This window comes from Protopterus annectens, chromosome 5.part0 (assembly GCF_019279795.1).
Source record: "Protopterus annectens isolate FY-2018-M chromosome 5.part0, PAN1.0, whole genome shotgun sequence".
In the NCBI taxonomy this organism is placed as follows: Eukaryota; Metazoa; Chordata; order Ceratodontiformes; family Protopteridae; genus Protopterus; species Protopterus annectens.
The window spans coordinates 155287649-155314706 of NC_056735.1; the positions used below are offsets into that span (position 1 = coordinate 155287649).

General features: G+C 42.9%; 1 protein-coding gene across 7 annotated transcripts in view; it reads right to left on the reverse strand.

Annotated features, from left to right (window-relative positions):
* INPP4A (inositol polyphosphate-4-phosphatase type I A) overlaps positions 1-27058 on the reverse strand; it is a 1931511-nt gene that overhangs the window by 1042647 nt on the left and 861806 nt on the right. For all 7 annotated transcript variants that reach the window (XM_044072185.1, XM_044072184.1, XM_044072183.1 and 4 more), the window contains one exon: positions 22950-23088. In XM_044072185.1, coding sequence (XP_043928120.1) covers positions 22950-23088 — 139 coding nt within the window. The remainder of the gene's footprint in view (positions 1-22949; positions 23089-27058) is intronic.

The window sequence follows — 27058 nt, forward strand, 5'->3', positions numbered from 1 at the left end:
ATTTGAATATTTCTCTGCCTGCAAAATGCAATGGCTGGGGCTAGACACTTTGTGAATACCCTGGGCGCAGTACATAAGCCAAAGGGAAGTGCAGAGAACTGATAGTGCATGGAGCCTGCCCTGAAGCGTAGGTATTTTCTGCAAGATTCACTTATTGGGATGTGCAAGTAAGCTTCTTTTAAGTCTAGGGTTGCCAGCCAGGCATCCTTGGCTAACATAGGAAGAAACTGTTGAAGAGTTAGCATTTTGAATTTTGGAACCACCAGAAAGGTGTTGAGAATAGAGAGGTCCAGGACAGGATGCCAGGAGTAGTCTTTTCTGGTACCAGAAAAAGTCTTGAATAAAAACCTTGTCCTGTTTGTTCTGCTGGGACAGATTGAATAGCCCTTACACTGAGAAGAGAGAGAGAACCTGCTGTTGGGCCTCGGCCCATTGATTTGGGGGTAGGTCTGGCCAACCATTTGGGGTTGGTAGTGTGTGGAAGTGGAATCTGTATTCTTGGAAGACTATGTTCAAAACCCATTTGTCCTGGGTAATAAGTTCCCAGATTTTTGCATGCAGGGCGAGGTTTCCTCCTAAGAGAGCATGTAGTTAAGTAGGGCTTGGAAGAGTTAAGGTTAAGTCACTGTGCCATTTTTCCGTATGGGGGTGGCTTACTACTCCCTGCTTTGGAAGTGGGAGCCCCCCACTGCTTAGGTCTGTGCAGAGCCTGAGACTGTAGCCTAGGTGGTCTGCTGTTCCTGGGTTTGGACTGAGAAGGCCTGAAAGGGACTGGAAAGGACCAGTTCTTTGAAGGCCAATGCCTACTGAATCTGGGAGGCTGTACTTGTAGGAAATCTTTGACAGTTTGCATAGATTTAGCTTTTTCTTCCATCCTTTTGAGGACTCCTGCTTTGTTGCCAAAAAGGCGGTCTTGGTTTAAGGGAGCATCCAGTAATTTAGCTTTAACATGATCTGGCAAGTTTTGTTCCTTAAGCCAAGCATGCCTTCTAAGTACAGACACAGTGACAGCAGTCCTACAAGATTCTTCTAAAGCGTCAAAACCACATTGCAAAGTATGTTTACCAACTTTTTCTGCAGAATGCATTAAATATTGCAATGCTTTGTGTTCAGCACAGTCAGAAATCAACATCATTTTCTGTTTAAGTAGTCCCATAATATGCTGATACTTTAACATATGAAACTGGCAATTTAAAGCCCTAATGGCCAAAGTAGCAAAAGTGTATACCTTCTTACCCCATCTATCTAAGGCTCTAAAATCTCTATCAGAAGGGGTAAGATTTTTGGCAGCAGTAGCCTTAATGCCTTTTGGTCCTTGGGAAATGGTCTCTGGATCTGTAGAAGGATTCTTGAAGAGGAACTTGGGGGAGTCGGGTACTCTGTAGTACCTATCAGGTTTTCTGGGAGTTGGAGGTAAAGTGTTTGGGGTAAGGCTAGATTCCAAGAAAGCATCATCTACAATGTCCAGAACAGGAAGGATAGCTAAAGGCCTGTGTTGAGGCAGGAGTAAGAATTCCCTAAGTCTCTTTTTGGACTCAGAGTAATCCTGACTTTCCCAGGGGAAATGCTCCCTAAGAGTATGCAAGGTTTCACCGAAAGAAAGATCTTCTGGAGGGGAAGCAGAGGGAATGGAATCCGTTGAATCAGAATCCTCATAAGTAGACATGGGCAAATCTTGGTAATCAGAAGGAGCAGAAATATCTGATCAGAAGAATCAGAAAGAAAATCAGTTGTAGGTCTGTTAGAGTGGGAAGGCTGGCTTCCCCTAATTAAGGTAATAATGTCTTCAATCATTCTAAGCATTTGTTTTTGAGGCATATGGGCCTGAGCCTGCGGTTTGGTCATTGGATTTCTAGGCATAGTGCGAGTTTTTGCCTGGATGAAAACGATGGCGTCGGTTTAATATGAATGTCTGTAGGCCTGAATACACCCCTCAGAAGCCAGTGCCTGCACAGCGGCTCCAGACCCATCCAAGGTAAAGACATCCGCAGGTTCCATAGTCGAAGAAGCATCTCGCGGCATACCGGACTCCGAATGGGTCTCAGTAGAGGACTGCGAATCTGAAGTAGTGGGCATCAGGGGCTGCGAAAGCGCCTCACTAAGTACTGCCGGAATGGCGACTAGCTTAATGGAAGCGTCGTCGGCAGTTTTGGACCTATGCAGTCTGTCTTTACCCTTACTTTTTTTGGAAGATCGGTAGTCCGATGGCTTAACAAAGCCATTTTGGAGTACACAGATCGAGTACAAAAGTAATTTACTGCAAAAATAGCCCGACGACAAATAGTTTGGGCATTGAACAAGGCGCAAAACCGACAGCGAGGGATGTCGTGGTCTGGGCCTAAACAGGGGATGCAGTACGAACGAAAATCTCTATGAGGTATTTGCTTTCCACAGGTAAGACAATTGTTAACTTTTACTGACATCGGTTAGAGCAAGACAAAGGATCCCCAACGGGGTACTTATCTTTTTTGAAGACTTCGGTTCTGAAACTCGAAAATGAAAATTTCAAGAGACAGTCGGCCGGCACTTGCAAACTGCTTCTGCTTTGGGCACCGCAAAGCAAGAAAGACTAATGTAATGGAATTGGCTGGATGTTTTATACCCCTGACGACCTGACATCATGGAAGAAGAGACAGCATCCGATGCAGAAATCCGAAGACTCTGGTATTCAAGCCGGCTGAGGGCTACCTGCAGGCAGATAACCCAAATGTGATGACTGCAACAGCGAAACACGCAGAACATCAAAACTCTGTCCTCTGTTAGGAAAGCCTTCTGTTGGACCGAATCTAGGTCTACCTCCAGGAAAGTGGTCCTGGTGCTGGGTGAGAATCGTGACTTCTGGGTATTGAGGAGGAGTACTACCCTTTGAAAGCAATGCACAATGATTTGCATGGCTGTCAGAAGTTCTCTTGGCGACTTAGCCTGGATCAGTTAATTGTCAAAGTATGGCTAAATATGGAGCCCTCATGTTCTGCAACAGACAGTGACCAGTGCCAGACATTTGGCAATTACTCAAGTGCAGTGGATAAGCCAAACAGAAATGGTAGTGTAATCCCCTTGCCTGGAATGTAGGAATCGCCTGTGTTCCTGCAAAATAGGAACATGATAATAAATTTCCTTCAAATCCAGAATCGCCATCCAGGCTGTTGGTAAAAGTAGGAACAAACATTTCTGAAGTGTCAACATTTTGAGTTTTAGAACTACCAGGAACTTAAGTCTTGAAAGTTCCCATAATGGATCTATAGGTTTCATCTTGTCTGGGGACTAGGAAGAAACATAAGTAGAATCCTGTGACTGCCTCTCCTGGAGGGATTGGCTGGACAGAGCCCTGCTGTAACAGATCCTAAAAGAAAGGGATGAAATTAGTCTCTTGTTGTTATGGAAGGGTGGCATTGCCTAGAATGGGGGGGGGGGGGCAGGAGTGTTTAAAACTCAAGGAAGTAGCCCTTCCTGATAATCTGTGGCATCCATTTGTCTTTAGTGATCTGTTGCCAATGTTTAACAAAGGAGGTGAGTCTTCTTTCCAAAAGGTGTGGGTGTGTGTGTGTGTGTGTGTTTGTGTGTGTGTGGGGGGGGATTTTGGAAGGAGGGAGGGGAAGTGTTGAGTATGGTCACAGCTGCTTTCTGAGTGTTTGGGTCCTCAGAATCCCTCTCCCAAGGTCTGGACTGGATGGTTTGTAACTTTGTTAGATACCTGGCCCCCTGGGCCTTCCATTTAGGTGGAATGGGCCAGGACTTACTAGGATAGTTCTGTTGTATCTAGGAGCAGTATAAAATTAGAATTACTTAATAGATTTCATGTTTCCCCTTTTTGTCCAATCTCTCAAACACCATCTCTGCTCGGGTCCAAAGAGATAGCACTTGTCTAGTGGTACATCGATGAGTTCTGCTTTAATATGCTTTGACAGGGAAAAGGTTTTCAGTCAAACATGTCTCCTTGTCATGGACACTATGGCAGCTGCCTTGCGTGATGCATCCAATACATTACACCACATTTTAATAAGTGTCTGGACACTGGAGGCATACATTGCACAACTCCTGGCTCTCCAGCTGGAGACTCTTATCTTGTCTCTCTCCTCTGTCTTGGTTTTTATTTGTTCCTACACTGACTCAAGGTATCTGAGTATATGGAAATCTCAGATCAGAGTTCTTGTGGCCAGGGTGGCAGAGTTATAAGTTTTCTTGCCAGACTGCTCAATAAGTCAACTCTCCCCATCACTTGGCAAGGGGTTCTTGGATGCATGTCCAGATGATCCTTGGAGGATTCTGCAGCTACCACAGCCATATCTGTCACTTTGTTCTTATCGAGATGCTTAGGGGACTTGAGAACCCTCTAAAAGCAATTTGGCTTCCTAGGGGCAGGGGAAGGGAATTAGGCTACAAGGACATGTCAGCAAACATATCGTCCAAAACCTTGTGGATGGGCGGTATAATCTGGGGTCTAGGAGTAGGAAGGCTCAGTAGCTTTCTATAGTTAGACTGAACCTGGGAGAATTCCCCAGACTCACATTTAAAGAAATCCTCCATCATCTGAAGGATGTTCCCAAAGGATAAGTCCTCGGGTGGTGACAGGATGTCTTCTGAGTCAGAGTCTACATACTGCTGGGGGGGGGGGGGGGTGTACATCCTCTGATTTCAAAGAAACTGCATCTCCCTGGAGGAAGGTGTCCCCTTTTCTTTTACTACTGTTGGTTCCTACACTTTACCACTGTAGGTTCCTGCACAGGGTCCTTTTCTGGAATGGGGTGAATAGACTTCATGAAGTCCAGGAAGTTTTGTGCTAGTCTAAGTCCTGTGGTGAGACCTGGGCTGAGGAGGGCAGGGGACTCAGGCAGCATTGGCAAAGACAAATGTATATGCATTTTATGTTTGGGAGTTATGGGCTTGGGAACAGACGACAACATCTCAGGTCACAAGCAGGTGGCTGCAACCTCATTCCAGTTCCCAGGTAATTCCTCCTGAACTTTCACCAAGGAAATACACCTTTCACTCTCGGTCACCAGAAACTTTATGTTAGCAGTCATGGCCTGCTTAACAGTTTCAAACCCAAGAAAAACTTGTCTGGTGTCAACATGTAAGGACTGGGCCAAAGTCATGATGGCCTGCAGAGAAGATGCCAAAGGGCTCAGACCTAACAGGCATCAGACCAGGGTCTGTAAAGGCACCTCATGTGAGTCACCAATCTTTAGACAAAATAGGTAGTCTAACAGAGAGATGCCTTTGCTCTCCCACACATTCTTCTTGTTTTGGTTTTTGCCTTGCTTTTTTGTGATGACAGCCTGTCAACCAGTGGACACCATAGAATGTGAAGGCCTACCCCTACCTTAATCGAAATTGGAGGGATTTAGCCTTATGTTTAATGGTTTTGATGGTGAACCTAGCAGAAAAATGGCAGTTAGGCACATTATGCCAAGCCCTAAAATGAATAAACAATAACAGTGGAAGACTTTGTAGGGGGGTTTGTTTTCCGTATGAAAGACAGTTATTAAATTTTTTAGACATTAACAACCAACATCAAAAACAGCTATAAAGACAAGGAAGATCCACAAATGGGTACTTATCTGAAAAGTCTGGTATTCAAGCCAGCAAACAGACTGATAACCCTCACATACATGTTTTTGTACACTGGACTACACAGCACCAAATAAAAAAAGTAAAGAAGAAGGTGCCAGACGACCTTTATAGCATCAAATTCTTGACATCAAACAGACAGTGAAGGTCATCCAGTGGTTGGGACAGTGAAAGACACTGGTATTGGTGCTAACAGAGGGATTCTGCATGGCAGGAAGTCCCAAGACTTAGTAAATAGACACCGACTAGGATGTACATATTTGCTTTCCTTACTTAATTATTAGAGCTGCTTAGCCTTAATATGAGCTTAAGGTTTTGTTTTCTTAGGCTCTATGGAAAAAAAAGTCCTTGAATAAACCTCATATCTTCTGTGGTCTGGTAGGACCTCTTGAATGCCTCTTTTTGACAGAATGATAGTTCCATGTGATTTGGATGCTTGTCCATGGCGGGACGTCTGGTATTAAGGATGGCACGGCTGCAGAATCTCTGATTCTCTGTACTCCCTTTCTTCTAGAGTGGTGTTCATTCTGGAAACCCACACAACCACCCTTTTTTTATTTATCAAAACAACCCTCACAAGGAAACTACTGACTCTTTTAAAAGCATATGTAATGAATACACATGAAAACATACTCTGAGAATATGGGAACTTCATTCCAACAGCAGCAAGCATTTTGCCTTCCTGATCACTTTTTTGTAGTTTTCCTTCACCTGAGGCCCAAATAAGGAAGCACAATCATAAGAGGTGTTGGTGTAACTTACCGGCAACCATTATAAAGGGTGTTTGTGAATGACATTTTAAATTTCCTCATTTAGTTTATATATTCCAGGAATGGTGACATGTGATGACTTACCCAGGTGCTCTGGCCACTCAGCCACTGCATTATGAAGTAACTTATGGAAAGACTGCTCACACTCATTAAATTAGCCAGACAGAGAACTAATATTCTCTATGTTTCCATGGGGTAACTTCTTAAATGTCTAAAGTTTCTTGGCTAGTTCAATCCAAAACTTAGTCATGCACCCCAGATAATTCAAAACCCTTATACAGAAGGTGACCGATATTGTAGGTGCATCTTTCAAAATGGTCCAGTACCTCAGACAAACTGTCAGAGGGCAAACTGCAGGGCTCTCTACAGCCATCAGCCACTTTAATTGAATTGATTAACAGGGCTCTTTACTCCACCATTTCTGATCATTGCTGGAGGGTCCATAGGATATTGTCTGGTTTCCTAAGGATAGTACCATCATATCTGTCGCTTGCTAAGCCTTATGCATGTTCACAGAATGCACAATATGCAGCGAAAGCAACCCATGAGACTGGTGGAGCACAGTAGAAAGCTTGCAAAATTTCCACATCCATGGAGACTGGGATGATTGGCCATGAACCTTGATATCCCAACAGCACTTAAGATTTCCCCACATTTTGGGTCACTGGGGTGATAATGGGAAGCCTTCCCTTCTAGATCAGCATCCAAATCAAACCAGATTCTGCAATGACCACAGATAATACAGAAACACAGCTGCAAAACAGACCTCATTACAAAGAGTGTCCATTTGTAATCACTGATATGTCTGTAACGAAAGCTCACTTCAAAAAAAATCATTTGTTAAGGCATATAGTAACAAATGGAAAACTACTGTTATTCTGAAGACCATCTATTGCTGTTTGCCATCACAAAAACTTTCTCCACGGTCCTTGAACTCAAACCTTTGTCACTGAACATATGGAAAAGTAATACTTCTCTGAGAGGCTTGTGGTACTGGACTGATGAGCTATGGCCTTCTCAAATTAACAGTAGAAAATGTTTACATCTTGTTTTTATTTATTTTTCTTAAAAATAGTTGACTTTCCAGTTGTTTCCATAATAGAGCTCTCGTCTCTCTACCTCAAGACTGAGTTCAACAGCATACAACTAGGAATTCTCTCTAATAGAATACTGGCTCTACTTTTAATCTGTTACCCAGGTGACAGCTTATGAAGGTCAGTGTGTTTGCAATGGCTGAAGCTGCAACTTCACAGTGACCACTATAATCCCTAAGGGCAGCCACAATTAAAGTGAGCAGCTTCATACACATACTAGAGGCTGTTCTGAGGCTGTGGCTACAAGCCAATCATCTTGGTCTGGGAGGACTTATCTGCAGTAGTCTTGGGTGAGCTGCTACCACTGCTATACATTTGCTGAACACCCTAGGGGTGTGGCGAGGCAACAGGGCAGGGCTCTGAACTGAAAAATGGCTCCCACCTAAAAGTGAAGGAACTTCCTGGATGCTTTTATTACCATTATGTGTAGATAGGCATCATGTATGTCCAAATAACACTTCTAATTTCCTTCCTGAAGGCATGGAAGGATTGACTGCACTCTGACTATCCAGAAAGTACAGTTTTGTACCTACCATAAATGTAGATGTCCGATAGGTATGCATCTGCAGTCATAACATATGGGTTGTCCTGCCTCAGGCAGCCCTTCGGTCGGCCGGATTCCAAAGTCTGGGTCTGGCCTCGGCTGATGTCGCATCTTCCCCGACGTCAGAGCTGCTGGGGTATAAAGGCATCAGCCGACGCCATTTTCCTCAGTGTTTCTTGCCCCAGATGCCAGGTGCCCTCTAGGAAGGCTAAATTTGGATAAAAGTTGAAAATTCCAAACAGAATAAAATATATATATATATATATATATATATATATACAGATATACATACAAACAAATACACCATAATAGATTCCCCCAGCTAGCTGAAAGAGGGGTAAGCACCCTAGGAATACCACAGAGGGAAGGGTGGGTAATCCTGACTGCAGATGCATACCTATCGGACATCTACATTTATGGTAGGTACAAAACTGTACTATGTCCTTCAAGGATGCATCTGCAGTCATAACATATGGGTAGAATACCATAGCCAAACTGGGGGAGGAGGTACTAAGATAAGGATGGTGTAGTTAAGATCCCCTGTAAAACTGCAGTTGCAAAACCTGCTCGGGATCTGGAGTATAAAGGTAGATTGTAATGCTTGGCAAATGTATGCACGGAGCTCCAAGTAGCAGCTTCTAAAATGTCCTTGGTAGCCACCCTCGTAGGAAAGCTGTAGTGGTGGCTGTGGCTCTTGTGGAGTGAGGCCTGATATTTTCAGGAGCTGTCTTTCCATGAAAAGAGTAGCAGAAACGAATGCAATTTCCTATCCATTTAGAGATTGTCTGTTTGGAAATTGCTTTTCCTTGCACTCCAGTTGCATATGCTACCAGAAGTTGGTCAGTTTTTCTGCTGGTTTTAGTTCTGTCCAGATAGTAGCGTAGTTGTCTGTGTACATCCAAGGTGTGCAGTAGTTTTTCCCCCCTGTTCTGTGGGTTAGGAAAGAACGTAGGCAAATGAATAGCTTGGTTCAAGGATACCCTGGATACCACCTTTGGCATGAACGTAGGATTGGTTCTCAGAGACACTCTATCCTGGTGAAAAATAAGGAAAGGCTGCACTGCCATTAGTGCCTGTAACTCGGATACTCTTCTTGCAGAAGTGATTGCTAGAAGGAAAGCAGTTTTCCAAGATAAGAACTGTAAGTCTGCTGATGCTGCTGGTTCAAAAGGGGGTAGTGTTAATTTTTCCAGCACAAAATTGAGATCCCATGCAGGCAGAGGGGGTTTCCTTGGAGGTTTTACATTTTTGATCCCTCTTAAAAATTGTCTGAGGAGAGGGTGAGAGAAGATAGGAGGATCCATGTTGTATTCTGCTGAAATTGCTGAAGCATGAATCTTAATGGAGGAATAGGACAGGCCATTGTGGAACAGTTCTGCTAAGTATTCTAGGATGTGTGCTAGGTTTGCCAGTGTGACATTTGTACCCTTTGAAGCGCTCCAAATGTGGAATCTCTTCCATTTAGCTGAATATGTCTTTCTTGTGGAGGGTCTACGAGCCTCCAGGATTATGTCCTTGACCCTCTGAGATAAGACAGTTTGGTTTTGTTTTAGGCAATTTTCCAGGCAGTCAGCTGCAGTGTTTTCAAGTTTGGATGCAGGGTCTTGAAGTTGTTCTGCGTTAGAAGTAGAGGCCATAGGGGTAGAGGCCATGAGTTAGTCCGAGACATGCTCCTCAGTAGCGGATACCACTGCTGCCTTGGCCAGTCTGGAGCTATCAGTATCACCTTTGGCTGTTCCTCTGATCTTCAGTAGTACTCTGTACATCAATGGGAGTGGTGGAAAAGCATACACTGTTAGGGCATTCCAGTTGAAAGAGAGGGAGTCCACCTTCCAAACTTGTGGGTGGTATACTCTTGAGCAGAATTTCCTCAGCTGGTTGTTGAGAGGGGAGGCGAACAGGTCTATCTCTGGCATTCCCCATTTGTTTGTTATGATTTTGAAGATGTCTGGATGCAGCATCCATTCGTGAGCATCCGTGGTAGTTCTGCTTAAGCTGTCTGCTAGTGAATTCTCTTTTCCTGGTACGAATTTGGCCTGCAGTTGGATGTTGAGATTCAGGGCTAGGTTCCACAGATCCATTGCCATCCGGCATAAAGGGTAGGAATGTGTGCCTCCCTGTTTGTTTATGTACCACATGACTGTGGTATTGTCTGTCCTTATCAGCAGATGACCTTGCTGGAGGAATGATTTGAATGCCTCAATTGCATGCTTCACTGCCAGCATCTCCTTTAGGTTTATGTGCAAATTCAGCTGGTCTGGAGTCCATAGGCCTTGGATGCACTTGTCTTCCATGTGTGCTCCCCATCCTAGGTCTGAGGCGTCCGTGGTGATGGTCTGCCTTGGTTGTGGTTTGTTGAAAGGCAACCCTCTGCTGGACTGGCAAGGCCTGAGCCCACCACAGGAATTCCTTTTTCAGGCATGGAATGATTGGAATCATGGTTTCTAGACTGTGCCTGTGTTGAGACCATACATTCCTTAGGTACCACTGTAATTTCCTCATATGCAGCCTGGCATGTGGGATCAAGATTATGCAAGATGCCATGTAACCCAGGGCCTGCAGGACTTTCCTTGCAGTGAGCTGAGTTTGTCTTGTCAAAGCCATGAAGTAGACTGGGAGTTGCTTTTGTTTTTCTTCTGTGAGAAAAGCCATCTGAGTTATTGTGTCCAGATCCGCACCCAAAAAGGTTATCCTTTGGGATGGCACTAGTCTTGAATTCTGAATGTTGACTGTGTATCCCAAGGCCTGTAACAGGTGTATGACATAGGCCAAATCCTTTATAAGTCTTGTCCTGTTCTCCGCTTGTATTAGGCAGTCGTCCAGGTATGGGTAGATTTGAATTCTCTGAAGCCTGCAATGTGCAATTACTGATGCCAGGCATTTCGTGAATACTCTGGGCGCAGTAGATAAGCCAAAGGGCAATGCTGAGAATTGATAATGCTCTGATCCTGCAAGAAATCTGAGGTGTCTTCTGCAATCTGGTCGTATAGGGACATGCAGGTATGCCTCCTTGAGATCTAGAGTCACCAGCCAAGACTCCTTGCCCAACATGGGAAGAAGTTGCTGTAGGGTCAGCATTTTGAATTTTGGCACAATGAGATATGTGTTTAGTGCGGACAAGTCGAGAATAGGCCTCCATTGGGTTTCTTTTCTTGGTACAAGGAATAGTCTGGAGTAAAACCCTTGGCCTTGTTCCATAGATGGTACCCTTTTTATTGCTTTCATCTGAAGTAAATTGTTGATTTGTCTTAAAGCCTCTGGCTTCTGGTTTGGTGGAAGGTTTGGCATTCCGCTCCTTCTTTGTAAAGTGTAGAAATGAAACCTGTATCCTTTGTCTATTGTTTGCAATGTCCATTTGTCTTTTGTAATGCAATGCCAGTTTTTTGAGAATAAAGCCAATTTTCCACCCAAGGGTGCTTCCAGTTGTTCCCTTGTAGGCGGAATCAGAGTCAAGTCATTGTGTTTGTCCTGTGGAAGTGGTTGTAGTTGCAGCTGTGGCAGTACTCCTCTGGTTGGCAGGTTGCCACTGACGACCCCTGTAGGCACCCTTTGACTGACCTCTGCCTCTTGGGCGTCTATTCCTGCCCCTCTGTGCTTTGGAGGTGTCTGGAAAGGACCAATTCTTTGAAGGCCAGTTTCTGCTGAACCTCGGAGGTTGGACCTGCAGAAAATCCTTAACTGTTTGCACAGATTTTGCTTTTTCTTCCACTTTCTTTAGAATCTCCTGTGCAGGGGAGCCAAATAAACTTTGTTTCTCCATTGGAGCATCTAGGAGTTTAGCCTTGACATGGTCCGGCAAGGATTGTTCTTTGAGCCAAGCATGTCTTCGAATTACTGCCCCAGTCATAGCTGATCTAAATGAAGCTTCCAGTGCATCATAGCCACATTTTAAGAAATGATTACTGACCTGCTGAGAGTTGTGTACCAAATCCTGAAGGGCCTTACGGTCTAAAGGTTCAGGAGAAGAAAGCTTTTTATTCAGCTGATCTAACAAATATTCCTGGTACTGTATCATATGGAACTGACAGTTTAAAGCCCTGGCAGAAAGAGTAGCAGATGTATAAATCTTTTTTCCCCATCTCTCTAATGCTCTTGACTCCCTTTCAGAGGGTAGTGGGTTTTTGGCAGTGGCAGCTGCAACCCCATTCGGGCCCTGAGAAATAGTTTCTGGGTCTGCAGCATGGGCTTTATACAAGTGGAAGTGGGAATCCGGAACCCTGTAGTATCTGTCAGGTTTTGCAGGGGCCGGGGGAAGTGAATCAGGGGCAGAGCTGACATCATTATATGCATCATCAACTACAGTTAGCACAGGTGGTATGGCTAAAGGCCTATGCTGTGGCAAGTGTAAGAAAGTCCTTAGTCTTTTTCTAGAATCAGAGAAATCCTGACCTTGCCATTGAAAGTGTTCCCTCATAGAGTGTAAAGTTTCCCCAAAGGAAAATTCCTCTGGAGGGGAAGCAGAAGGGATAGAGTCTTCTGCATCTGAATCCTCGTAAGGTGAGTATGGCCCTTCCTGATGGTCTGTCAAATCAGATCCATCCGAGGAGTAGTCAGAGGAAAGAGGTTCAGGGGGTTCAGTCCTGGGCCTTTTGTCAGGAGGAGGTTGGGAGGCCCTGCCTGGGTGAGGTTGGGAATCCCTAATCAGAGAAATAAGGTCCTCAGCAAGACTGAGCATCTGGGAACTCGAGGTAGGTCTCTGAGGTGTTGATTTTGCAGGTAAAGCTTTTGTAATTTTAGCTGCTTTAGCCCTGGAGAAAGCCTTAATAGACATAGAAGCAGGGGGCCTAGCTGCCCCACGTGCAGGAGTGGAAATGTCCAAGGGAATGGTGTCGGACAAGTCTTGTGCGCTAGCTTCTTCGGTAGGGATTTCTGTAGCAGACTCAGCCGGGGCCTCTCTGGCCTCGGTTGTCGGAGGTATGATTTCGGCAGAAGGTAGAACCAAGGCCTTGGTTTCAGCCGAAACCGAGACACTCGCAGTAGGCCTAACCGTGGTTTCAGCCGAAACCGCGGGCCGCGAGTGTCGGTCCTTTTCCTTGCGTTTTTTGGCTAAATGTGTAGTCGGAGTCTCCAACGGCATTTTATATGCAAAAGCGGATCCAAAAAACTCTTCTGCAAACTCCGACCGACGTCTAAGAGTCCGTCGGTTGAAGGAGGCACAGGCTAAACAAGCTGATACGTCGTGGTCTGGGCCTAAGCAAGGAAGGCAGTAGGAATGGAAATTCTTATGAGGTATTTGTTTCCCACAAGTTAAACAATTATTTACTTTGTCTGACATCGGCAGAGGCAAGAAAGAGTCCCCAACGGGGTACTTAGCTTTTTAGAAGTCTTCGGTAGCTGAATCTCTGGATCTGACCGACCGGCACTTGTGAACAGCTTCTGCTTCGGGCACTGCGCGGCAAGAAAGACTGAGGAAAATGGCGTCGGCTGATGCCTTTATACCCCAGCAGCTCTGACGTCGGGGAAGATGCAACATCAGCCGAGGCCAGACCCAGACTTTGGAATCCGGCCGACCGAAGGGCTGCCTGAGGCAGGACAACCCATATGTTATGACTGCAGATGCATCCTTGAAGGACATCTTTGTTTTCCATACACAGATATTTAGTCCATTGACATCCAATGTTGACTTGTGGTCATGTGTCTTTTTGGGAACAAAAAGAATCTGCAGTAAACTCAAGAGCCTCTCTGGTCTGAAGAGACCTCTCAGATAGCATTTCTTCTAAAAGGTTGGATAGGTCTAATTTATCTAACCTCTTTTGTTGGGGGGAGGGATATCCAGTAGCATATAGGTGGTCTACTTCAGAATCTTCACAATGGGAACAGAACAGGATCTGGATATCATTTCCTGATCTATCGGTCTTGCATGATGACTAGCCACATCGATCAGTACAGGGATAGATGGCCTCGACTGCCTCCACAAGTCAATAGTAGAACAAGGCCTTGGGGTGCTGCTGGTGACCTCCAGTGGGAGGGCTACAGACCCCCTTGAAGCTGAAAATGACCTTCATGTCTGGGGCAGTGTCCACTGGAAGAATAAAAACTTTGACACAGGAGTTTTTATCCAAGTTTTGCTCTAACTGAAAATGTTAAGACTTTTTAAACTAGATGTTCTTAGATACACTTTGATTCCTGGGATATGATCTCTGAAGAGTAGTGATTCCGTCTCCAACAGCCATGATCATTTTTTTTTCCTCTTGCTCACTTTCATGCAACTGGTCCTTCAAATGAGATCCAAAAACAGAGAGGTCACCACAGAAGGCACTGACACTGGTACCTACTCAGCACAGATCCTCGTGGTGGCCAGCAGAGTAATCCAAGCTTCAGAGAGCTAAAAAAGCGACTTTACCTGATTTAAGTATATTTTTTGTGGCTTTCCACTTCTATTTATCTAGCAACTGTATTTTGCCTGCTTGCTGATACATTGTTATTGTTTATTCTGCATTTATTCTGTTATTGCACTTGTTTCTCAGTTTGTTACTTTTAAAATCTGTAACTGTTGCAAATTGTTTGTGTAGGCTGTGATAGCCGATTTATAGCATTTATAAGTGTTTACTGTATCTGTTTCTGCTTGTTTTCTGAAAAAAAAAAAAAAATATCTCTTGTTTTCCCGCCTTGCTGAGCTAGAATAGTCCAGTTTCAGAGCTTGCTGATCCCTGGACTTTGTTTGCAGTTCCTGTTACTGATTCTTTACCTAATTTGGAAGAGAGGAAGTTCCCTTGCTTACCAGTGGGAGTGGGAGGCATTGAGCTGCCTGTTGGTCCAGTTTTGTGAGGTTTCAGCCAGCAACTTGTAGTTTATTGGTCGTTTTGGGCCAGTTCCTAGCTTCTTTCAGCCCCCTGATATAAAAAACGCTAAACGCGCATTTGCACGGTTTAGCGTGATTTAGCGTGGAGCTGCTACCGTTGCACACTAGGGCAGCGCCGGTTAAGCAGATTTAAACTATTAGGGCTACCTAAATTCCACTCTTCAAATTTTCCCTTAAAACTACCTTCCTCGAACTATACTACTGATCTAATCAGCATATCCTATAACTAAATAGATCATCTCTACCTGACTCTAAGTAGCCTATTCTGTATCTGTCAAACCTAGCACTTGCTCCTACAGTACTTATCACCGAGATACAGCACTCTTGTTATAGATAGTACCCCAAAAAGGCGAACCCCATTTCTCGGACACCCACATCCCACGGAATCTCTTTTTAAAGTTTTTTTGTCTATTCCTTCTAGCATGTCGAGGGATCAGTTGCTAGTATCCTCTCCTGCTCAGTTGGTGAACCTGGGAATATTGAGGCAATGTTACAATTGCCTCATGTACACAAACAACCCTCTCCTCCTCCCACAAAACACAAATACATGCGAGAGATGCAACTATATGGCCAAACTGGAGGCTGAGCTCTCTCAACTTAGGACTGGCAAGACCAGACAGGAGGAGAAGGTTACCACACACACTATAGACCCAGTCTCACAGAGTACCATCACAACCTCAAATCATACACATAAACACACAAAGACATACTCGGAGGCTCTGATCAGAAATCTACCAAAACAGCAGAGGCCACCAAAGCAGACACCCAAACAACCACCACCTCAGAACACAACACCTGCAACACATAGACCTCACAGTCAGGGTGTCAAACAGTCACAGCCCTTAAGGCCAAACACAATGCCAGACACACTAGTCATTGGTGACTCCATAGTCAGACACACTGACGTCCCGCTCACCAGACTGAGTAAGGAGAGGGTTACAGTAAGCTGCCTGTCTAACGCAAGCACTCAGGTCTCTCAACAGCAGGTACAAATACGACTCAGTCATTGTCCACGCTGGTGGAAGCGAGCTGAGACGTACCTCCTTGGACTACATGAAAAGAGACATTGAGGAGCTCTCTGATTATGTAGCCCAGGCAGGTATGACCCTGACCTTGAGCAGTATCCTACCTTCACCAAGAATGATGCCACAATACAGAGATAAGATGATCAGCTTTAACAATTGGCTTAAACTCTGGTGTCATTCAAAGGGGATCCAATGTCTGTCTGCCTGGGATGACATGCTGGACAAGCCACGCTGCCAAGGGATGGCTTGCACCTGTCACCCTGGGATTCCGGATATTGGCAAAGGCTCTTGCCACCCCATAGTGCCTTTTTAGGCAAGGCTCAAATTCTAAACCTACCACCCTAGAACACAAAAAAGGAAAAAAACTAAGGGTAATGCTGCTCAATGCCAGAAGTCTAAATCTCAAAATGCACGCACTCGAGGCCCTTCTCAGTATGGAGAACATCGATGTCTGTGCTGTGACAGAAACCTGGTTCAAGGCTCCTGAGAGCACCCCAGCACTAACAGGTTTTACCTCATACCATGCGTTCCGGCCCCAAAATCCGGACAATACCAAGAAAGGAGGGGGGGTATCCATATTCATCAAGGACACCCACACCTCAAGACTGGTGGCAAAGCATGATGCATCGGAGACCATCCAGGTGCAATTAACCATAGGCAAGACTGCTCTGCAAATTGTAGCATGTTACAGGCCACCCTCACAAACTCAGGAACCTCACATGGCTTTCCTGAAAACACTGGAGGGGATAAATGTATCTCCAAACACCATCATACTAGGTGACTTCAATTACCCTAATATAGACTGGGAACACTACTCAAGCCCAAACACCCTAGCCCAAAAGTTCCTGGAATTCATAAACTCAAATGCCATGGAACAACTAGTCACCATCCCCACAAGAGGAGAAAACATACTTGATCTCATCATCACGAACATGGGAGCACAATGTTCAACACCGGAAGTATACCCCTCACTGGTGAGATCAGATCACAAACTAATCTTGCTGGAGGTCCTCATCCCACCCCCACCTGAAATAAAAAAGGCCACAGTAAAAAACTTCTCGAAAGCCGACTTCACACTTCTAAAGACTAGTGTGGTCTCCTTTAAGGCCAGCGGAAAACAGTACTCAAGCCGCTGAATCACTTACAAATGCCTTCTACCAGCACCTGCAGGACTGCATGGATAAGGCAATCCCAAGCAAAACAAAGACTCTTTGTACCAAGGGCAAGCGTCCAGTCTGGTGGACCCCAGCCATAAACAAACTCTACAACAAAAGGAGGAAGCTACTACAAGATAGAGCAAAATCCTTAAAAGGTAAGACACCTTTGATCACTATAAGTAAAAAGCTAAGAGCTGTCATAAAATCATCCAAAGCAAATTTTGAGGGAAAAATAGCTAAAGACTCAAAAGACAATCATAAGGCCTTCTTTAGCTATGTTAGAAACCTGGGAGGAAACTCCCAGATATGCTCAGAACTAGTTCAAAATGATGTGAAGATTACTGATCCTACAGACATTGCCAACATACTGGCTGACAGGTTCAGTGCAAACTTCTCCCCCCCCACCCCCCCAAAAGGAGAGATATCTATACCAAATGGTTGCAGCCCCCCAAACATCTCAAACACCCAAGTGAGAACTGCTCTCTCCAAAGCAAAAAACACAGCATCCATGGGACCTGATGGTGTCCCAGGCTGTGTGCTCCACGAACTCAACGAGGAATTAAACCCACAGCTAGGACAGCTGTTTAATCATAGTCTCACCTCTGGATACATACCCAGGGAGTGGCGCACTGCGACTGTGGTCCCATTTCACAAAGGCGGTGCCTCCACAGACCCTGGAAATTACCGGCCCATTAGCTTGACAAGCCTTATCTGCAAAGCTATGGAGAGGATCATAATGGACCTCATAAATAAAGACATAGGAAATTTGCAGACTTTGGATCCAACCCAGTTTGGCTTTGTCAAAGGCAGATCATGCCTTTTAAACTTGGTTGACTTTCTTGAAACAGTCACCAAAGCCATTCATCAGGCAAAGGCAGTCCATACAGCCTACCTCGATCTGGCGATGGCCTTGCACACAATACCCCACTCGGGTATCATTGAAAAACTCATCAGCTTAAATGTTAACCCATACATCACAAGATGGGTTGCAAACTGGCTGAGTGACAGAACCCACAGGGTCAGAGTTGCTGGCGCCATGTCAGACTCAAAGCCTGTCACAAGTGGTGTCCCACAGAGCTCAGTCCTGGGCCCACTCTTGTTTGGCATCTACTTTTCCGAAGTACAAGCAAACACAGGAGGGTTATGGCTGACAAAGTTTGCAGATGACTGCAAACTGGGTGCCGTAGTCGAAAACACATCTGACACAGATATCCTTCAGAAGGGTCTCACAGAAACGGATGACTGGTGCCAGAGCCATGGCCTAAAGTTAAATGCCAAAAATGCATAGTCATACCCTTCGGGAAAAACAAGGTTACCCCTAGCTACCATATAGGTGGTAATCCTCTGAGCACAGAAGTTATCAGGGACCTGGGGACCCAGGTTGACAGTAGCCTGTCATTCGACACCCATGTAGCTAAAGTAGTTAGGAAGACCTTCTACATTGCCCACCTTATCATGAAGGGATTCACATCTAGATCAAGGGAGGTCATAGTCTCCCTATACTCATCACTCATCAGACCAATGATTGAGTACAATGCCCCATTCGGAATGTATCTGACCCGACACTTGCAGCAGCTGGAGAGGCCACAAAAGTTCCTCACCAAAAGGATAAAGGGTCTCAAAAATCTGTCCTATGCTGCCCGACTGAAAGAACTCCAGCTCTATTCAGTCACTTACCGCTTGCTCAGAGGTGACCTTTGCCTGACATACAAGGCCATGTCTAACCCAGATTTGATGAATATGCTTCACCTCAAAAAATCTAGATCCATCAGAGCCACAAGGGCGGGAGACTTAAACCTCGACACGGCTATTAATAGGACGTGCTGGAGGGATAGACTCCCTATGCTGTGGAACAAAATCCCGGTATATGTGAGGCAGAGCACCTCGCTGGCCTTGTTCAAGAGAAATCTTGACCAATGGATGGGAGATCGCAGATATACTCCAGGGATTACCTCAGTGTCACTGCTAGACAGAGGCACAGCAAAATAATGGGTATAGTTCCCCATACAAAAGGGGTGGCGTAAGCCACAAAACTATGGGCTAGGCTTATAAATGCCCTCGGGCAGATAGCCTAGTATGAACCTATGAACCTAAAAAACACTTTGAAAAGTTTTCCATGAATCCACAATGTCTGAGCCAAGCCTACCTCCACAGAGATATGTCTGCTCCAGTTACCTTTGTTGTTTCATCAGCCATGTTACAAATCAGCCTCATAGTTGCTACCTGTGATTTATCTATCTGTGGAGATTACTATGTGGTAACTTTTTCAACATTTCCTAGGTCTTCTCTGTTACATCTCACTGAAACTTTATCATGTTAATCTAGCAGTTTAAAGATGTAATGGAAAAGGAACTAGATATATAGGCACACTTCCCCAGCTGATCCATCGCCATGGAGTCCTTATCTGGGAGATGAATCGCATGGGACTTTAACAGCTCTCTCATGGTGACAGTAGATTCTACAATAGTATCAACAAGGGCTGCTTTACTCCAATATGGCCTGTCCATAGAAGGCCAAAAGATTCTGTCTGGTTTCCATGGGATTAGCTTAACATCCAGTTCTCACTATGCCTTATGCATAACTAAGTGAATCCGTCTGTCTATGGGAAAGACAACCCAAGCTGTAGATGGGGCAGACCAAATTGCCTCCTGAAGGACATCTTCCTCAGATGGGGCCTGTGGTCTGCTTCATTAATTCAAGGAGCTCCCAAAACATGGGGCTCTCATGGGGGGAGGGACTATGGGGTCAAAATACTTGTCTGGGGTGGAAGACTGTGGCTGAGAGTCTAGATGCCTCCTTTAGTATGCCATCTTCTTTGCTACACATGGAGTGTACTTATCTAAGCATTTGGGACAGGAGTCTTCCCCAGACCTTTAGGTCTAATGATGCTCCCCAGTGTCACTATCTGTTGGGCTATCAATGAGGGCTCAAGGTCCTAGACTGGATGGTGTCAAAAGATGGATCTAGCATGCAGAATGCCTGCTCCAAAGTTGAGAACATGGCTGGTCTCCTTTAAAATGCCCCCCCCCCCCCCCCCCCATCTTGAGCAGCTGTGCTGAAACTGTCAGCACCAAGAACATTGGCACTACTGTTGTGGACAACAAAGGTGAATGTCAAAGCAATGGCATCAATCAATGCAGCAAGTTAGTCACTGTGCCAGGAAGGCTTTTGAACAAAGAGCTTAAATGCTGATACCAAGACAACTGGTGCCACAGATATTGCTACCAATGGAATCCAAAAGCAGTGACGATGATGAGAACCACACTGTATCCACATTTGACTCCAATACTCTTGGTGTCAAAACCATAACTGGGCTAGAAAAATGAAAACTGGAAGGAAAGAGTTTGCCTCTTGTCACCCTGCAGATAGAAGAGGAAGAGAGGACACAAAACACCAGCTGGGCCTTGGCTAAAGCCTTCATCATTTAAACTCAATCAGTGATAACTGTAGGGCTCCATTCTGATCTAGAAGAGCACATAAACTAAGGATTGTCTGGATTCTAGGTATTTAGAAAGTTCCCCTGAGTAAAAGCTTCCTACTCTTCTGCTTGTGGCTGATTTGGTTTCTGGCTAGGAAACTCCAGTTGCAGAAGTAGAAACAGGAACTTGAAAGGACCTAACAGAAGTAGCAGATGGTAGATGAGAAGACAAGACAGGAGTAGTTTCCCTCCTGGAGACATTAGGGGAGGAAAAATAATTTTCTTCCCTAGGTTTGTTTTCCTCATGTTGCCTCTTCTGGTCTTGGCCAATTTATTTTTCATTTTTTGTAAGGGCCTAGATCTGAAGTTTTTGCATATGTCACACTGTGCAGAAAGGTGATTAACCTCAAGGCACAAAACACAGAGGTTGAGTGTATCCTGGGGGTGATATTCTGGCCACATTTAATTTCTTAAACCTGAAGCCCTTGCCCTTATCAATAATAAATCACTCAACATAGTAAAGTCAAAGCATTTGTCCAACACTCAAGAAAACATGAGTCACAATTAGACTATCCAATTACACGAAGAAACAAAACTCTAACCAATCATAGTGAGACAGTAATGACAATAACGTTGCAACAAAAAACTGTAACAAGAAAGTATGCCCGAAAAATCTGAATATGCAGGAAAGAATTCTCAAATGTAGTTAGCAGACTAAAAGAGTATTAGGGGAAAAGATACAATGAAAATTACTGGCCTGTAGTAAGAGCAGGGGAGGGAAAATACACTGAGGAAAAATGTCAGAAAGTGGGTAAAAATGCTTAGGAATGTGGTGATGGTATTCAGAAAGAAACATGAAGAAAAGTCAAATGTGTTTCACTTTATGATGAAGAAAACACATTCCCAATATATATGAGCAGTGGAGGATCCATTTGATATTTATACATGACAAATGTATATCTACAGGTACAGGGAAGACAGTTGCATAACAGTAAGGGGAGATGTTTCAGCTTTCAAGAGTTTCATAAAGATGCAAAGCTCAGACCGCCTGTGTCTGTCAGTCCATCTGTTGCAGTGTATGGACTGGATCTTGTAAGATACTTACATTTCAATAGGCAATGCTTGGTCTGCTACATGCATGGTACATGTGTCAGCAAAAATGAAATAACTTACTGTTTCCACTGTTTATATAGTTATTCATTCACTGCTCAACAAGTTATCTGAAGAGTAGACACTCAATAAAATGTATGTAAATGGTGGGCACTGAGGCAGTGTGTGTGTGTGAAACTTGACTGAGCTCAACTGTTATTTGATCAAAGTTAAACAATCATTGGTCTAGCTTGGTCTGGCTTTGAGTAAGACTAGCTAAAACACATCACTATTACTGTTTTGTCCACAACTATACATATACATATATATACATATACATATATATATATATATATATATATATATATATATATATATATATATATATGTATAAAATCAATAAAGACCATGGGTGAAAGTGACTGACTCCAAATGCTGACTGACTACAGTTAAACACACAGACCCAACAAATTTCAAAATAGCTCCACCCCACTGCAAACACCCCTCCACTGCTCTAAAACATTTTTAATTTTCAGGGATATCCCTGACTATGTCTCACAACATTGCTGTATCCCTCCTCAAATCATTTTTTTTTTACATTACAGACAGTGGATCGTTGTCAAGATATAATGAAGCCCATTACAGTTCCACACTTATTTTACTCAGAAATGCATTTAATTCAAGTTCTCATCATCTGGCAGCCAAGTCAATTTTACCAACATTTAAAAGTTTCCCTGACTTGTGGAATTTGATCCAGATTACTTCTGGCTTTGATTTTTGACTCCTGACATAAGAAGTTAAAAGCTACTGACATTCCTAGTGATTATGACACAAAGTAAAAATAAAACCTAAGATAATCAGTGCAGATGCATTTGTATTAACTGACGCATACAACTTCTAACCTAGTACAAAAAATTATGTAAGGACTGTTTCTGCTCTTTTCATTTAAGCTATTGTGCAGTATACTTTTCCTTACTCTGCCACCCCAATAAACTGGCTCATTTCTAGAAGACTTGACTGGTTCACTTCAGATATATAAACTGAACATAGAAATGCAAACAACTAGCTGTTGGTCTACCTCCTAGGCAGAATTAACAAAAATTAAGTACTTGGTTTGCTTAAATGCTTTTATCATATACATGGACAATGCTACTGAAATGAAAATCAAGAGACAAAACTCTTGTGGCTTGAAACACAGCAAGCCTCTGCATCTTCCTTCAGCTACAAAACCTGTAAGGTGATTTTATGTAGCCTATGGTGAATAATTCTGCAGTGATGTTTTTAATTTCTGACTGCCAAGGGTGAATTATCATACCAAGGTACGTGAAAAAATGAGGAAGAGGGACTGTTCATCATACGCACTTGTCACACTGTCAGAATGGCATGCAGGAGATGAAATGGTGGATGTTGATGGAGATGAAGGGTCTGTCTCATCTATGACTTCTGGATTTATCCAGTATGCACGACATTCCTGGTTACCTTTCTTACTGGAACAGTTTATGTCACACTGGAAAACATCCTCACAGCTGTCACTCTGTAGCCGCTCCCTCTGAAGGAGTTTGTCTACTTTGTGAATAATGCACTCCAGACTTTTATCGACATTTTGCCATACCTTCTCCTAAAAGTGTCAGAGAAAAACACAAACATGAAGTGCTTCCACTTGTTGCATTTGGCTTTAACTGCAGAACTGTTTCAACAGATTATACTATGACACAGCAAAGTAAGCTTTCATACTGAAGAGTTACTCTACCAATACCAAGAAGATTTCTCTATTTAGTCTCACTTTAACACACACTTCATCAACAAAACAGCTTAAACCTTTGATGGACTAAAATGTACAGGAGGCTTTTTGGACCCAAATTAACTCTCAAGAAGGACAAGGATATCCCCAGTCAATATTACCTGCTTTAGATTTGGAACCCATTCAGAAATAGTGGGATATAATTGGGGTATGGAGCAGGGGAAAATGGATTTTTTTAAAACAAAATCCAAAAAACCAAATGGCTAACACCAACGTCAGACAGTAAAAGATTTAATCTCAGCAAAGCTTTCAGGTATCAAGTACCCTTCCTCAGTGCGCAGTGAGGAAGGGTACTTAATACCTGAAAGCTTTGCTGATATTAAATCTTTTACTGTCTGACGGTGTTAGCCGTTTGGTTTTTTTGGATATTATAGATTTTTACTGCTACACCTTCACTCCTGTTGGTCTTTTGTCTTGGTGTGTTTTTTTTTTTTTTAAAACAAGCAACATTTTTATTAAATTATCATGTATGACATGGGCAATTTTACATTTATATAAATGAAAATAAACCATACCGACACAATCTCAGTTGCAATAATTACAAATTACAAACCCAGCCGACACAACTGAAGCTGCAATCATTATACATCACTTACAATATATCCAGTCATTGTCAGTCAGCCATTACATAGCTCATTCAAATTCTGCCTTCTTTTAAATCTAGTCTTCCTTTTGTATGTACTGATCCCATACTTCCCATTTTTTCCTACATAATGTGCTCCAATCCTTTTCTAAAGATCTCAATTCCAGTTGTTTTATCTCTGTTACTATCTTTGCTACTTCTAGTAAAGTTGGTTTCGACTTTGATTTCCATTTTCTAGTGCTTGCTTTTTTGGCCATCATTATAATTAGACTCAGCAAGCCTTAGTATGTCTAGGCAATTCCGATTCTGTATCATAGCTCAAACAAATAATTTCCATAGTTACACCAATTTGCTCCCCCAGCATCTCTGACAGAACAATCTGCAGGTAATCTTTAAAGTCTGACAACTCATTACATTCCCAGAAAAATATTTTCCCAGTTACCACTTTCTTCCCCTCATACCGCCAACATTTGCTGACTACCTGGGGAGTAATTACTTGGAGTCTACTTGGGGTACAAAAATAACTAGGTAAACACTTCCAAGCAAAAATCCTAGATCTTCTAGACTTTGTTGCACATTTGGGAGACATACATATACCCCCATTGTTTCTTTCTCTCTTCCCAATCTTTTCTAACTTCATCTAATTGATTATTATAGTTATCATGCAATATTTTATATGCTCGACTAATTATTCCTTTCTTAATGGCACCTTCTGTTTTAAAATTCTACTAAAAACTCTACCAGTGCTGGTCTTTTGTTTAGGACTCTCTTATTTCTTTCTCTTTGTCTATACTCTGATATCAATCCTTGATAAGGGAAGTCAGTCTCTAACTTGCAGTCCAATTAAGTTCTTGGCATCTTCCCATTCTATTACCTTTCCCTCTCTAGTTATTTGTTCCTAACACCTTGGTTCCTTTGCCAGTTTTCTCCAATACATTCCAGCCACTCTTACCTATCGCCTGTATCCCTAATCGCAGTCATCCCTATTGGCAGAATCTCCCTTTTCCATTCCTGTGTTGGCTTAGTTCTTGGAATAAAATAGCTTGGGTTGTAGACAATGTAATAGTACATCTAAACAATGCAGATAGGGACCTTGGAAACTCTTTACTGAACTCTATGCATTTACTCAAATCTCAGGCTATAAAATCAGTAAGGCAAAAATATAGGCAATAGTGATAAATTATGCTCATACATATGAAATGGTACACCACCCCTTTTTGGTGGGTCATCAGAGAATGAGATACCAGTAGGTCTGGTTATACAGCAAGATCTTCAGCAAACTGCTAAATTAATGTGGGAAGAAACTATGTTAAAAGTGACCAAGCAGATTAGGAAATGGAAAATTATGTTCATGGATAAGGAAAATAAGATTCTGGCAACTTAAATGTTTGTGGTACCACTAAATTTATATGTGGGGCAGATGTACTTGTATCAGTCAAACAGGAAGACTTGGTATAACTTTAAGAAAGAGATAAAGAGCGATTTCTGTGAAAATAAAAAGGAAAGACTTATGTGGAAAAAGTACTTCTCACAAACCAAAAAGGGAGGGGGGAGTGCAAGAGATAACCAGATCTGGAATCCTGCTATACAGTAACATAGCTTAGACTAATAGACTTATTACAGAACAATAACTATAAAATTACTAAATGGAATGACTGGGAGAGACAATTGAATACATTGTAGGAAGTTATTCAGGATCCGGATAAGCATAAGGGGACACTGTGCAACACAGGAAAGCATGGAGACTATAATTGTGTCATCTCAAGTTAAGGCACAAAACTATCAAATGCTCCTGATATAAACAGGGTGAAGAGCAGGGGAGTAGAAAAGGACTCCGATTTGTGGAGAAGAAAGGCTAAAAAGCCTAACTTGGGAGAGTAATTAATAAAAGAGGTTGACTTGAAAATGGATATTAAACTGGAATTCCAGTTACAGGGGAAAGAATATTTTTATCATTTGGAGTTAACCTTGGAATTAAAGACAATGATAAAGAATAAATAACACAAGCTAACATACTGGCACTAGTGAGTTTCATACTGGAGGCCACATCTGACTCAACAGTAAGAAAAAAATAACAGTAAGGAAACAGCAAGTAGAGAGATTAAAAGTCAACACTAGAACTACAAACATCAATGAGATGTTAACACACAAGACTTGGGGTGGAATGAAAAGTTAGGTTACCATCTGAGCGAATAAGATTGGGGACAGATAGCTTCATCCCCCTAGATACGGAACAAAACCAAGAAAATTTAAGATTTTTACCTAGAAATGTCTCCAAAGAGATTTTTATACGCTAAGATTAGTCAGAATCTTTCCACAGGCAAATGAATTGTGCTGGTGGTGTGAAACACATGAACAGGGAACATTTCTTCTGGGAGTGTGAAGACCTACAAATGTGCAGGATGAAGCTTAAGAGAGTAATAGAAAGAATATTGGGGGAAGAGCAAAGAGTTGTTTCCATCAAGTTGGAGTGGAACATTAATGGAACATTAATGGCCCGATTTGCACTAGTGGCAAAAAAAAAAAAAATACAAGAAAAAGGAAAAACATAAGAAAGAAAACATATCAAGGAGGTAACAGAAATTATGACAGAATTTAAAGACAATAAAACAAAAGAACTAAACAGATTAGTAAAAACATATTTCAAAAATTGCCGCAATGGGAACTTGTGGGATGCAAGAATGATCAGCACCTGAGAATGTAGCTACTATTCTGTTATATATCTCATGTGCCACTTCTGAAAATTTCCTATAAAAATATAGTTGTCTTGGTGTACTGGGAGTCTGGAAACACTAAGGATGTATATGAATTAAGGTTTTAGAGAATGTGTAAATATTTTTAAATATTTGTTTATGAAAAATATATGATTTAAAAAGCAGAAACTGTTAACATGGGATGCAGGTAAACCTGCTGCACTGAAAAAACAGTAAGTTAGTTCAGAAAGAGCATGAGTTTTGTAGGTGTGGGTTCTCCAAAAGTATTTAAGCTTGGTCAGCGTGAAAACACTAAACTAAATCAAACTGTGATAGAGACATACTCAGAGAGAAGAAAGAGAATGAGTGCATCATACATACAGAATGCACATGATGTAAAGGTTAAAAGTGTTTATGCCATGAAGTTAATTAATAATGAAAATATTATTATTATTATTATTGTGATGGCCTGGATCTGCCACAAAGGGACACAATGTTGACAGTAGACAAT